This window comes from Limulus polyphemus, unplaced genomic scaffold (assembly GCF_000517525.1).
Source record: "Limulus polyphemus unplaced genomic scaffold, Limulus_polyphemus-2.1.2 Scaffold246, whole genome shotgun sequence".
NCBI lineage: Eukaryota > Metazoa > Arthropoda > Merostomata > Xiphosura > Limulidae > Limulus > Limulus polyphemus.
This window is the reverse complement of record NW_013665856.1, coordinates 571,532-586,772: the sequence shown is the minus strand read 5'-3', so window position 1 is coordinate 586,772 and position 15,241 is coordinate 571,532. Positions and strand designations below refer to the sequence as shown.

General features: G+C 30.7%; 1 protein-coding gene and 1 long non-coding RNA gene across 5 annotated transcripts in view; one reads left to right on the top strand and one right to left on the bottom strand.

Annotated features, from left to right (window-relative positions):
• LOC106478751 (ATP-dependent RNA helicase DDX3Y-like) overlaps window positions 1-9,162 on the bottom strand; it is a 49,599-nt gene extending 40,437 nt beyond the window's left edge. The window contains exons 1-2 of the mRNA XM_013939312.2: window positions 8,890-9,162; window positions 2,072-2,123 (exon numbers count right to left, since the gene is read on the bottom strand). Coding sequence (XP_013794766.1) covers window positions 2,072-2,123; window positions 8,890-8,934 — 97 coding nt within the window. The 5' untranslated portion in view covers window positions 8,935-9,162. The remainder of the gene's footprint in view (window positions 1-2,071; window positions 2,124-8,889) is intronic.
• An 85-nt stretch (window positions 9,163-9,247) lies between these two features.
• The window catches only part of LOC111085127, a 43,949-nt gene continuing 37,955 nt past the window's right edge, over window positions 9,248-15,241 (top strand). For 2 of the 4 annotated variants that reach the window (XR_002609973.1, XR_002609970.1), the window contains exons 1-2: window positions 9,248-9,375; window positions 14,382-14,534. This is a non-coding gene — a long non-coding RNA (uncharacterized LOC111085127). The remainder of the gene's footprint in view (window positions 9,376-14,381; window positions 14,535-15,241) is intronic. The other 2 variants (XR_002609971.1, XR_002609972.1) reach the window with 2 other exon arrangements.

Below are 15,241 nucleotides of genomic sequence, written 5' to 3'. Positions count from 1 at the left end.
GCCCCTGGGAACACAACACTGATTTGTCATTCTTGTAATCAAATGAAAAAGGTACCAATTTACTTGAATAAACACCAATATGATGATGTATCAACTGAGATGATAATGTTGCAAATGTGAACCAAAACAGATGAACGTTTCCTTTCCATGACTGAGTTCATGACGGTGCTGCCATGCAAATAAAATGGCAAAAATATTCCCCATTATGATTTTGAAGTATTATAGAAAGGTAAGTTTAGTTAAATCATTTTTCCACTTGACAGTATCAAGTTTTGTTACTATTGTGTTAGGTCTTGTTACATTGGCCTGTGTAATTGCTTGAATGAAAAAAAAACATTATATACATATATATATATATAAAATTAAATAAAGATGTTTTTGAAACTCATTACACACTAGCCATCCCTACCTATTGTTGCCCAGGTACTATCTGGACAGAGGGATGATGTTTACTTATTCTTAAACAGAAATGATCAAACAAAGGTCTCGTGTTCTTGACGTTTCTTGCAAACGCCGCTCTGCATGGCAGATGCAGTCACTGCCTCTGCAATGAGCAGCCTGCCTTTTCCTTGGCTGTCAAGGCATGTTTTTCTTTCTTGTGGAGTCTCATACTGTCGCTTTTGTTGCATACATTTTGCTGCTTATGATTACAATCAGAAATGTTTTTCTCTGTTTCTCAACATTCTACATAATCAGCATCAGAAATGTTTATCATACCTATCTCCCCTCCCAAAAGAAAGTGAATAAAAAAAAATTTATTTGTGGATAATTTTGCATGTTCAACTTGTTTATTATATAAAAAAGTTAGTCTTGTTTGTCCATAGACATGACAGCATTTGATGGATTTTTATTTTGACTTCACAACAGCAGCACACCTCTCTGTAGAATATACACAAATTTTTCTGATGTTATTTCTACTTATATCAAATCAAAAATGCAGTCAGTCTTCTGTGAAAAAAATTAGATTACAAAGTTTTCACTGACACTAAAAATGTGACATCACAGACATTAAACCTAAGTATGCTTATTTCATATCTTTATAGGCCTACTATTATAGGGTCTGAAAGGTGCGAACAGACACAAACTTAGCTTTATATATTAGATATTGGATGATACCTTCTGATTAACAATTTAGAGAAAAATCTGACTTGCTTATAATTTTGGTATAGTAAAATGTTATTTTTATTGCATGCCAGTTATCCCAAACATAGTGAAACTATTTTTAATCAAAATCAAGATAACATTTTTATGAAATAAAAACTTTATAGGAAAGTTTTAAAATAGCATGGGAAGACAAAAACCAGTGACAGAAATCTACAACAAGGGTTAGTACTTTTAATTGTTTCTTTAAAAAAAATTTATCAAAATGAAGGCTTTTCAAAATTTCATAACAGTGGATTCAAATATTACATGTATAAAACTAAGATATTTTATTTGCAGAAACTACATAATCTATAGACAGTAACTCTGAAGTTTCAAGCTATTTCACCCAATAGTTTATTTTTGCAATGCAATAAAACAAACCATACATGTGTCAAGTCTATGCTGCATCTGGGTCTCATAGTTAATCACATATTTGTACTAGAGTTATGTTTAGTATTTTGTTCTCTGACTTGTGTAAAATGGTTTATTTCATCTTTTAACTTTTGTTCACTATGACAGCTGATCCACAAGTGATATAACAGCTAAGATTGTACTTAGATGAATACCTCCAAGTTTTCAAAGTAATATAACACTGTTTTCCATCTGATAAAAATCTTTCATAATAAAGCTTGTAGCCAAATAAAAAAGTTACTGCACTCAAAACTGTATTAAATATTTTTAATTTTGAATGTAAAATGTGTAAGAAAAACAGTTATTAATAAAGTTCATTATATAAATAATAATCTACAAAAGAATTACTTTCAGCTTCAACACACTAATAACATTAAGGTTATATTTAGGGCCCAGAAATTAAGAAGTTTTATAAAACAATATAAAAAGTAAGAAACAACTTTGAATTAATAAGTCTGTAATAATTGAAAACCATGGATGTTTGATAATGAAAAATAAAATAAAATTGTTAACTTACCAGAATTACCTCCACTTTGGTTTTGAGAGGCACTCAAGTCCAGACCAGCAAACTATTTGTATGAACAAATTTTTTTTAATATGTTGCAACTCATGAATATCAATAAGATTAAAAAAGCCAAGTCAAAGCATCCATTAAAGCTCCCATGCTGTTTACAACTTAACTGCAAAACAGGTACAATAAATAGTTTTCTATCACCCTAAACCCACAATAAGAATAAAAAAAAGGTAAATAGTTTCTTTTTATGAGATGTTGAAAGCACATGCCACATTTTAAAACTGCATTCTTTCTAGGGTCGATGGTAAGTCAAAAAACTATAAGTGTTAAAAATTGTATTGTATCAAAACCATCCATAAAAAGTACAAAATGCTTCTATATCTGAGTGATAAATTAATAAAAATAAAAAAAACTAACATATTCCTTACATTTTTTTATGATTACAGAAAAGTGCCTAGTGGGATTCTTAACCCAATGACCACTGGCTACTAACTTCACGAGTAGCCAATGCAAGTCTTGCTATATTTCATTCCAACAATAAAACTAGTGGATGAAACTATTTGAAACTTTATAAGAACTTTCATAAATGCATGTAGCTTAAGAAACATTAAGGCTCAAATTCGATGACGAGGAACCCACTTTGAGACTAATAATGGTTGGAGACGGCTTGAATGGGTAATGAAGAAAAACTTTAATATAAGTTGAACATAACAGCAAATGTACAACGTTTCGACAAGGTACCTGATGATGACAAAACCTTGTCGAAACGTTGTACATTTGCCGTTATGTTAAACTTACACTAAAGTTTTTCTTCATTACCCATTCAAGCCGTTTCCAACCATTATTAAACATAAAGGCTGGTACTTTTGATGAATTTAGTTTTTTTGCATTATGATCTTTAATATCTTGAAAAATTACATTAGGAAATGGTATTTATAAGAAATGATTACAATAGTTATATTTGTTCCAAATTTGAACTTATTACTTTTTATGTTATAATATATTATTTTAAAATCCCAAAATTTTTTTATCATCTATAAAATGCAAATTTTATCTATTTTTAATTTGCTTAATAATCACATACTCTCCTTATGGTTTCAAGTAATATACAAGACCTGAAAATAATATTTTTAAGTAAACCGAAACAATAAATGAGTATTTTCATTTTTAACTAGGATTTCATGTTTATATATGTACATAAAAATATTTTAATTTTGTTTCATAAATGTATTTTTATTTCAAGTTTAGGTTTATGTATCATTGCAGCCATACTTTTGTTTATTGTGCCAGTGCAGTGTAAATTTGTACATTTGCGTAAACTATCATGCCTGTTGGAGATCACTCTCATTCAGTACAGAGCAGGCGCATTTCAACATTACTGTAGATATGATAGTAAGAAATCATTTGGGTACTTGAATATCATTTCTTTGAACTTTTAAACAAGTTTATTTCAACATATGTCCTTGTATGCTGTTTCACTATACAGACAAAACTAATTGCTACTACCAGCGAATGTATGTAATACTAATAGTTTACAGTACAGGTGGTTTGAATAACACTGCCTGACCTTAGTTACTTGATACATCCTGTTAGAACAGATTACCAAATCATACAGACACCATAAGTTAAAAAGAAAATTACTTTACAGCATTTAAAAGATTAGTTCTGGTCACACTCCTCTCATTATAGGCAAGATTTATGTTTGTAATTCGAAACTTAAGCTCTTCAGTGTGTTGAGACCCCTACTGTGAGAATGTCATAGCTTCCACTGTATTATTGAGAAGAATGTATTTAGTTTGTTTCACAACCAACATATGGGTATTATTGTTGTCACTTGTACACTGAGTTTTAAACCATTTGCAAAATATCAGAAGAAACTTTATATATATCAGTTAGACTGTTTTAATTTTAAAGCAACAACAACAGAAGTGTGGGTCTTACTACAAAGTAAAGATTGTAAGAAGGAAAAATATAAAATTCTTATGTGGTTCTGGTAATAGCAGTATTACATACAAATCACACAAGTTTATCATTCTAAATACTGAATCATATTATTATTATTAACTAAATATAAAATTACGCTAAATTATTGAACTTAAAACTACTAATTTAAATGCAAAAGAATATAAAAAATCACAAACTCTTTCAGTTCAAAATGCTAAGCCTAATTCATGTAAAGACCTTGCACTTGATAGCTCTTAACCCTAACAATCGTGGATCAACTTCTTTCTTAAAAAATATATCTACTTTGAGCTAATTTTTCAATATAATGATTAATATAAATAGATATACGATACAGTATGACTTAAGCTACTATAGAAAATTAATAAAAATCACATATATCCCATGCAGTTTTTTCCAGAAGCAAGTTTACTAAGGCTTATAAAAAAGTACTATTGACCAATACTAAATACAACCTCTACATAAAATGGCAGATACTATAATAAGCACCACCTACATTTATATTGTTAAATCCAGATAACACTTCATCAAGTGCTTTGCTTATCATCCTATGATTTGTCAAACTTGAAATACAGCGACTAGAATAACATGGTACTGAAATTGACACCTTCGACTAGGATTGGGTAAAAGTTTTACAACTGAGGTTTAACATGCCCAGACACTGTTTTATAAAGGAAACAGACTATTAAAAGATTTAGATACCAATCATAGATGGCAGGACCAGCACTGAAGTGGAAAGAAATTTTTTTTTTTAATTTGAAATTTTCTTCTCAGAGGGCACTTATTTATAGTTTCAAACGTATTTTGGGATTTTTTTAAATTAAATTTCTCTTTAAACTTCATTAAATAACACAATTTTGTACAAATAATTAAAAGCTATTCTGCTATTTACAAAAATAAAATCTGAAATCCAATAAAAGATTAGTTCTCTATAATTTTTTCAATTCACAAATGTGATTTTGCCCTCACAATAAGACATAATGGCCACGGCAGGTAATGGGTTAAGAGATGTTTTAGGCCCTATCATTTACTATACATTATTGGTGCTCCAGGTAACATGTGTAACTACATTACTATGCATTATTTTTACATAAAAACCCATTATAAATAAAAATACTATTTGCATGTACATGAATATATCATTCATGTACAAATCTGTATTTGTCAATTTGAAAGAAACAAAAATCTGTATTGCTAATAATAAAAAAAAGCATGAGAGATAACTTTCCCTGTTAACTGAATGATAAGTTATATAGTGATTTGTAGGAGTTTACATCAAATCCTATAATTTTTTTGCATTCCAACACTATACAGAAGTGTATTGTAGCTCTTTGATTTGCTCTCCCAAGCACTCCTGAAAAGCTTTGATTCAGTGAAACTATAGTCTACTCCAGAAAAAGCAGTGAATCAAATAATAAATTATGCCTCTGTTATTAACAGATTCTTTTTTAATGAAATTACAAGTTTTAATGAGGAAAAGAAAAATTCATAATTGAATCTTAGAGCAGTTATTAGCTGGCAATTACCTGTAACTTAGGGTTATAGCAGTCTGGTTTCAATGATTAACCTAAACAAGAACTGTATAGAATTTACTTTGCAACTGCCTCAGGTTAGAGCTGGAAGATTAGTGAAATTTGCTAATTGATTAATCATCAGGCTCATGAACCTATTTCAAGATTATCTTCCTATTTTCAGTTGGTTTTACTTTTTCTTAAGACATTTGCAAACCATCCCTCCTGAAATATGATAGACATCTTTAGTATTTCCATTGGTGGTTGCCATTTGCTAATTTTACAAGAAAACAAAATTGTATAGATGGAATTTTAAAAAAGATAATTTGAACATTTCATACTTCACAATGTGCATATAATTGCCATTTTGTTTATTAAAATATGCAGTGATTTCCCTCCCATTGATCTCATGTATGGTAAGTAAAAAACTTTATAATAATCAAATAATGAAAACGTTAACAATAATGATGTTTTTATTTTAAACATATCGTGATTTCAATTATAAATAATTAGTAGCTAGTTAGCCAATTTATATTTATACATTGTTTGAATATGATAAGCATAAAACTGATATGCAATAAATAAGGATTTGAGTCATCAATGTTTTTGCCATTACTTACAGTACTCATTAGACCTAACTAAACTTATCTTATATCTTCTTGTTCAAGAAAATTTATCTAGATTTCACAAAAGATATAACTTAAGACACAAATACTTTCATGAATGAAAAGAACTTCTAAAGAAACTATAAAAAAAATTCCCAGCTCTGTCATTTGTTCCCAAGTTTTCAGAAATTCACATGGTCCAGCATCTTCAATACAAAATCTTTGGTTGATGTGTACTAGAGTCAAGTTTAAATCAAACAAAGATATATTTTGAGCACAGAAGACCTATCTGTTCCCCAAGAAATGGAAAGCAGGATTCCAATGCCCTTGTATATTTGAATTTAAGCTACTTGAAGTGAAGAATGAAAATCTGCTTGTCAAATAAAAGTTCCAAGGACTTTGTCTCAGCCACCAAAGAATTTGGGTGAGTTGGGCAAATAAATTATAAATTTTAATTATAATAAATACAATATAATGCATGTGGGTTATCATAATTTAAATTACAATTATAATTTTAATGAGCATAACCTTGTCATTGTTATGGAAGAAAAGGATCTTGATGTTTTGGTTGATCAATCTTAAACCATCCACGCAGTATGCTCTTGCTAGTGGATAGGACAAATAGGATTTTATGATTTATTTACAGAGATATTGTATACAGCCTAAAAGTATTATAATTTCATTGCAAAGGTCACTGGTTTGGTCTCAATTGACATATGTATTCAGTCTGAGGCACCTTACCTTAAGTATTACCTTGAATTGTTTGAGAAGGTTCAAAGGAAGGATACTATTACCAGGATGACAGGTTAAGATCTTTGAAACTGTTTCCCTTTTAAAAAAAATAATAGTTAGGGGGGGGTCTAATTGAGGTATTAAAGATATTAAAGGGAATATATAGTAGCAATGATTCATTTTTTCTTTTATATTTAATAATGAGAATGGTAAGCCCGGGGAACACAAATATAAATTTTGGCTGGGTAGGAGTTATTTACAGCTTAGACAGTTTCACTTTACAAACAGAGTGGTTGGCCTTTGGAATGGGTTGCCTTCAGATATAGTAGATACTATAATATTTAAGGGAATGCTCAATAAATATTTAAATTATCAGGTCTGCACATTTTTTTGAAGTAGATGGGACAGCCTCAATGGACCAACATGTCCCTTGTTATTTGTTAAATGTTATTTTACATTAAAGTGTTTCTTAAAGACTATATGCCATTTTCTTCTTTTAATGTTTTGGGTAAACAATGTTATATTAGTCTAAGTAATACAGTATTAGCTATAGTAATAGCACATATCAATTCATTCAATCAGGATCACATTCACTATTATTATTGGGCAATGGCTGTAGTGAATAATAAACTTCAACCTATAAAGAAAGTTACCCAAGTTAACTTCATGGGAGAAAATAACTAAGCAACTAAGTAACAGTAAATTGGCAGGACTACAGAAAAATTTCCGATAACTATTTATAAAGAATTTTGAGGCCTGATACAAAATAGAAAATTTGCCTTCCTTAGGCTAGACAGATCATATGATATATACAGCCTGTAAAGTGTAAATATCAGAACAGTTCACTATTAACTAGAATAAAATACCCACACTCTGCTGTGGGATTCTAAGGTCCCCTCATGGTTCAAAGAGGCCTCAACATATCAGTCAAGCATCTTCATTATCCTAATTACTTCTATAGCTACACCAATTCTTTAACCGATTTGTCTGTTGCCATTTCCTGAACTTAATTCAATTCCATTCTTTTTAAAGGCAAATAATTTTAATTTAGCTTCTCAGATTCGATTTTTTAATTCCTGCATTTTTAATTGAATTATTGTCCTTCTCAAAATTCTGAGATTTGTATTTTTCTTCTTGTGTTGAAAAAAAGAGTATTTGGCAGAAAACCTCCACATATTGTTCAAACATTCATTGAGAATTAGAGAAAAAATGATACATTTCTAAAGACCTTCACAAACCAGAATTATGGGTCTTATGGGCAAAAAATTATCCAAACATTTTTTGAGTCAAATCTAAAAAGTAATGCTCAGGTGCACAACCTCAGAATCCCCTTAGTAAAAGTATGTGTGCAAAGTTTCACGTCTCTAGGTTCTTTCCTCTTGGACTTGGAGCTATGGCAGTCATACACACACAGGTTCTTTTATTATTATAGATACAACTTACCACCTTTCTCAGCAGAAAACATGCAATGTCACAAGCACTACTGTCTGTACAAAGACTTTGTGTTCTTACTCTAATAATTTAAAGCAAAATATCAATTATAAAATACTCCTATCCTACCCCATTGAACTAATACTATAAAAAAGTATGACACATATGCTGAGAAAGAATTGTGGTCATTGTACCGTAGAACATGATTGAATGACGTTAATGTATACTGTTAACTTTAGCCAGTTGTATTTTTCATATACACCCATTTTTGGAATCTTGTTATTTTTTTAAAGTTTTTACCGATGGTCGAGGGGCCCCCTCAAATTGGGAGACCTCTACAAGTGCACCGAGCGCACATTAGTCAATCTGGGCCTGACTAACTAATCTAATACTACTGCTATTGAACTAGTATTGGGAATATTGTACTACTTATGTAACTGCTACTGCTAGAGTAGACATGTTATAAATAACTTAAGTTTAACAACTCAAGACAAGTGATGTCGATTATAATAATTAATATAATTTATAAGTTTATACAATAAATGAAAATTGTACAAATAACGAAAGTCGTGAGATTTACCTGCTGTTCTAGACCTTTTCCATATTGGTTGGATTCATTAATCATATTATGCAAAAAAAAGTATCTTTTTCTTTACAATTTGAACAGCTTCTTTCTTCCTAATCAAAAACCTCGCGGTTGCAACAAAGCAAAGGCTTCTAAGAATCTTATTTAACCCTCTAACGCAATGACGTCACTTTATTTATATTTCATGCACTACGCAGTAAAATATAGAGTTAATATTAAAAGGAAATTGTATTTTTTAAACAAATTGTTGAAAGTATACTAAGTTTCTGAACTAATTCTGGAAAGTTCAATCCGAAACTAACTGAAACGGTACTTCCCCTTTCGTATTTTGAGCCTAATACGGTGACGTCATATGAAATTAGTGATCGAATCACAATCACTGATATGTAGCAGCGGTCATAATATATTACTATCGGTATAAAATGTACTATAGAAAGTTATAATACGCTATAACAGTAGAACGTATAAGTATTTTTTAAGGTGTGTGTTGGTTAGAAACAAATTATTGAACACAGCTTTTTTTTTATTTGAGACGAAATTATATTGGTTTTAATTTAATTTTAACTAAGGAGAATAATCTAGGACAGATGTGAAAAAGTATATTATTACTATATTATATAATATTCCTTTGCTGGCTTCTCTGACTTAGTGTTTGTTTGAATGTAGTATAGAAATAACGTTCAATATCCCTTCTGTTTACGTTGATTACTTGAGTTGATACTGGTTGTGAAGTCTAAAGCATGACTGAGTCACAAACCAGCGAACCATTCTTCAATTTCTTCTTTTCACGGGGAAAGAAAATCCATTTCTCATTCGTACCACTACCAGTGTAACATAACACCAAACGTATTTGTAAACCTTTTATTTTTTAAATATAACTAAATTCTTCACTTTATAAAAGTTTAAAGCCAATTATTAGTGTGCTTTTACTTGTATTTTTTCTTTCAGTTTAAATTAAAAGACAAGTCTCTTATCCCCAATTTGGCAGATGTTTCTAATTCTAGCCCTTGAAGTAAGCTAGTTGTACTTTTATTAAGCCAGAGCTGGTAAGATTCAAGATTGGAAAAGTAATGGATGATAAGGCATTTAGGCTAGATAATTTTTATCCTAGGATTATTAAGGGGGAAAGAAGAACATTGATCTTAATTTTTAATGAATTAGTTGAAAATGAAGTGCCAGAAGATAGATTAGTTGATGTCATTGATTTTTAAAGGGGAAGAGACAAGATAGATAATTTCAAGGTTATTACTGGTCAGTTAGTCTTACTTTAATGATTGGGAAAGTACTAGATATAAGTTTTTCAGTACAGTTTACAATTAAGTTTTAGACAAGTTTCAAATAATCACACAATGGATTTAGAAAGGGAAGGCTATGTGTTATAAATTTGCTTTCAATTTGGGCATGGATAATGTAGTGGATGTGATGTACTTTAACTTTCAGAAACCTTTCGATAAGGTACCAAATAGAATGCCTTTATGGGGTAGAAGATAAACATGGGTTAAAACTTGGTTGTGTAGTCCAAGGTTGTTATAAATGGGACAAAATCACAGTGGATTAATGTAACAAGTACTGTACTACCTCGGGGTTCTATGCTAGGCTCTTTTGCTATTTCTAATTTTGATTAATATTGTTTTTAAAGGAATAACAGTAAACTGGTAAAATTTGCAGACAATATAAAATTAATGAGTATTTTAAATTGAACTAAAGAGAAAGATTGGGGCTGTTTGGTGAGTTGGGCTGATACCTAACTGATTCCTTTTAATCTTAATAAAAGTATAGTTACAATGTTAATTATTATGAAAGAGACTGGGGATGAAACTAACTTCTGAGGGTGCAAGTCACCCTATCATTTCTGCATGGGCCAAGCCTAGGTATGGCAGAAGAAGCAACATTAAAGGAGTTTAAGAAAAGATTGGATGAGCATCTTACAGGCCAGGATTTGATACAAGAAAAGAGGTTTATGTAGTTTGGAATAAGGATGTACTAAAAAATGGGATAGTTTAGATGGGCCAAATGGCTCCTTGTTATCCCTTGGAAATAAAATGGCAGCACTGTTTCAGTTGGAAAAACTGTTGTATGCGCCTGTTTTGAATAGAATTTTCATAAAAAGATTTAAGAACTATCTGCATTAGTTGAAATATACAGCTGATAAGTATATGATATGTTATATGAGGAAGAAAAAGAAATTATGGATTTTATTTTAATATGAATGCAAGCATGGAAAGCTCAATTAAAATCTCAAGAGTCTTGGATTTGACATTAACTGTCAGTGTAGTAGACTAACATAAATTTAAGGAATATTGAGAGTGAATTTTATGTTATGTCTGAATAATGAGTAAGGTTGGAATACTAGTATTACTACTTGTGACACTAATTGTAGTACTACCATTGCTGGCAGTATAGTGCTTCTAAATAACTGGAGATAGGATTCAAATCTCTATAGTTAAATTTGTTTTTAGATTTGTAATAATAAGAAAAGTATAGGGTTATGTGAGACTGGTTATATATCAATTTACTAAATATGTAATTGCTAATTTACCTTTGCAGAAATAAAATAATTGGGTTTTCTGTTTTGTGATTTACCTATCTATTTATTGACCTTGAGTGTTTCGTACTAATCTAACTTTCATGATCGAATGTTGAGGTCTCGTATCATGAGACAAAATTAATGGCACCAGCACAGTTCTAACAAAATGGTTAAATAATTCAAAAATGTAATATTACGACTTATCTTTCTCCAGCTTCTTGTACTTACCTGTACAAAAAAAGATGTATGAAGTACTAAGGGAGCATCTCTTAAAATTTTCTGTCTCACTTTTAATATTTTATCAGATTTGCACCTTTTTCTTTTACAAATAACAGTCTGCTGGGAAGTCTAGAGCAGTATAATATTTATCTATGACTTTGTATATCACTATTGGAATTGGCTTGAATCATGTAGATATTAACTATTTGGTGGTAAGTAAAAAGATTGAGAGATTAAAAATAGATAAATTACTTTGCCCACACAAAGGTTTTTCCTAGGGGTTTAAAGGAGATCATGGATCAGATATATAAGCAAAAAACAAACTATCATTTTTGATAGGTAAAAAAAAGATTTGGCAAGTACCTGAGGGTTGGAGAGTTGTTAATGTTACTCCTATTTTTGAACAGGTGCCCTGGAAAGTACAAGTCAGTTAGTCTTACTTCTGTAGTGAGAAAATTTTCGGAGTGATAAAAGAAGCTTTACAACCGTATAATGATATGTGGTTATTATAAAAGAAACTGGATTTATTAGGGAAGATCTTGCCTTACTAATTGTATAAATTTATTCAAGAATGTTACATGTCATTGGCATGGACTTGGTGCACTTAAACTTTTGAAAATTTTCTGATATGGTGCCCATGAAAGATCAGCTGAGAAGAACACATTGGTAGGGGTTGGGAAAAGACAAGTTAATTGGATTGTAGGGTATTGGATGAAAGAAAGCAATTGGTTGTTACTGATGTAGTCCAGTTAACTGAATTGTTACTAGTGGAGTGCATCAGGGGTCTGTACTTGGGCCTTTGCATTTACATAATAACATAATGATATTGATAGGGGCATAATTAGTAAAATTTGTTAATGACATTAAACTCTTGGATATTTCTAGCTGTATTGAGGATGTTGAGGTATAAAAGCATGACAGACTTTGATTAGTTGGTTTGTTTGACAAGTATATGGCAAATGACCTTTAATTAGGTAAGTGAAAAGCTCCCATTTACGCTAATATTATCTGGATCACATTTCATATAAAATTATAAGTGAGAACCAACTCAATAGCATGACTGAAGAAAAGGTTTTGGCTTAGTGGTGGATAAATCATTCAAGCCATTGAGGCAGTGCTTTGTTATTTGTGGTAAAACCAAAAGACGTTTTAAGATGTATTTAATAAAATAATAAATACAAGTCAAAACAGATCAGATGCAGATCATGAGTTAGGCCTCACTCAGAATATTGTATACAGTTTTAGGCTTACCTTAAAAAGGATATTTACTTAATGGAAATGATTCAGAGAAGAGTTAGGATAATTCCAGGGAGGAAACATTATCTTAAGCTATAAGTTAAGATCTCTCAACTTGTTTTCTCTTGTGGTAAGATGAGTAAGAAGCAATATAACTGAAGCTCAAAAGATTATTCTGGGAATTGATAGGATAATGGTTTTTTAATTTCTTTGTGTTGTATAATGAAAGCAATAGGATGAAAAGTTTAAAGATTTAAAACAGATAGACTAAGCTGTAGTTATGGTAGTTTTAATTTTCTTTCAGGGTGATTAGCTTATGGAATGTGTTGCCATTGGCATTAGTGTGGGCACTTTATAAGTTTTAGAGGGATACTGGTGATTTCTTGAAAGATAAAGGGTGTATTTAAATTTTTGCTTTTTTTTTAAGTGTGGATATGTAATTAATATTTTCTGATTAGAGCAAGTTACCTAAATAGATTGAAAACTAATAAAATTAACTGGTAAAACAAAGCATTTTTACTTTTATATGTAGGAACATAAGGAAACTATACTTGAATAGCCATACTCATCATCAGGTTGATTTTTGGAGTGTTCTGCAAAGCTTGTTATATACAAACAAACAAGCAAAAATATGTTGGTATGTGCTCAACCAGTTTTTTTGGAACTGCTGCTGGAGAGTTGCCTTCCTTCTAGACGGCAGTTAAAAATTTGTGACAGTGGCAGATAGCCCTAGTAGCTCTGCCATAACAAGACAGGATGAGCAAATTGTGACTATAATTTGATTACTTGGATAGTTGGAATAATTGAAAACCCTAATTTTAATTAGCTGATTATTTTTCTGACAGTTGATTTAATTGTAATTTTGACTAATCAATTATCATTAATTAAAATTAATTGCCCATAGCTCATTAACATTGCAGAAAACTTGCAAAGTTTTTAATTCAAGCTATGAGGATGTTCACAAAGAGCACGTGTATCAGTTTTCACATTTTTATCATTCCTAAGTAAAGTTATGGTGTCAAAACAGTTTATGTTATGTATTTCTTTATCCCTGCCACATTAATTATGTATATGACATATATGACTGCAAGTGTACTTTCAAGAGATTGCAACATCATACTTTTGTTTTGTACTCAACTTGAAGCTTATAAGAAATGTTTAACAATGTTTCCTCTGTATGTAAATTTGCCCAGTTTTAAGAGTCAGTGCTACCTTGAACTGGGATTGAATGAGCAAAATAGTGCAGCTAATTTATTATTAATTCTATATTTTGTTGACTTGATTTTCCATTAATGCAATGTGCACTGATAGCTTGTTTTATTGAACTCTATTCCATAAGTGTATGGAGACAAGTTTTTACATTTAAGTAGATTTATGTTTGGATTTGATGTACTATGGTTAAGGAATGACCAAAATGAATGAATCAGTGTGCTGTTCTGCTTGCTTTTTTTTTGCATATTTTCCTTAGTTTCAGTAAGATCTGTTAAATTTTAAATGTTTCTAGTAACAGAAGATTCCATCTGCTCTGACATAAGTGTGAATGCTCTTTCTTAGAAAGTTCAACATAAATAAGTAAAAGTTATCTTAATTTGCGAATTCAGATATTGAACCCAACACCGTGAAGTGATATTAGGACTCTTAAATGTCAAGGATATTGGTAAGTGAAACTTCAGTTCTACGATAATATAATTTAATCATACAAATTATTAAATTCACAACAGAGTAGCATAACTAGGAACCCAAGTTGAGTAGTTTTCTAAGGTAACACCGTAAGTGAATTAATGTAAATTATTATTTTGTTTAATTTGAGAAGAACAAAAACAAACTTGAAAACAGTTTAAGCATACTTTAAAAACTATTAGGACTAGGTTTTTTTGTTTGTTGTTGGTCTGGTTCTAACCAGACTTGTTGAAAACAATAAATTTGTGTAGTAATTATACAATAATCTAATTTGTACTTCTTCATATATTGGCTTCTTTGGGATTGAAAAATGAAAACAAGAACATAAAGTACAAAAGCAACAGAAGGCATTCAGTGTATCGAGGTTATCCTTCCATTCACATAATCCAAACTAAAGTGGCCTCAATCAAAAGTAATGTAGACAGAAGCCTGGATAGGTTTAAAACCTGTGCGACAACTATGTATCACGTCACATGTATACACACGGGTTGAACATAGCCCAGTGATTTATCTGCTATATCGTGGATCTGAGATTTCATGGTTTGTGTAGTGTTACAGAAAAAATATTGTGCTCCACAGTTTGGTGCTGTACGTGTGTTTTAAAAGTGACAGTCAAATCACACTTTTAAATCTGGCCAGAGTTACCTAAGACATGTTGGTGAGTGATTGACTAGCTGCCCTCTC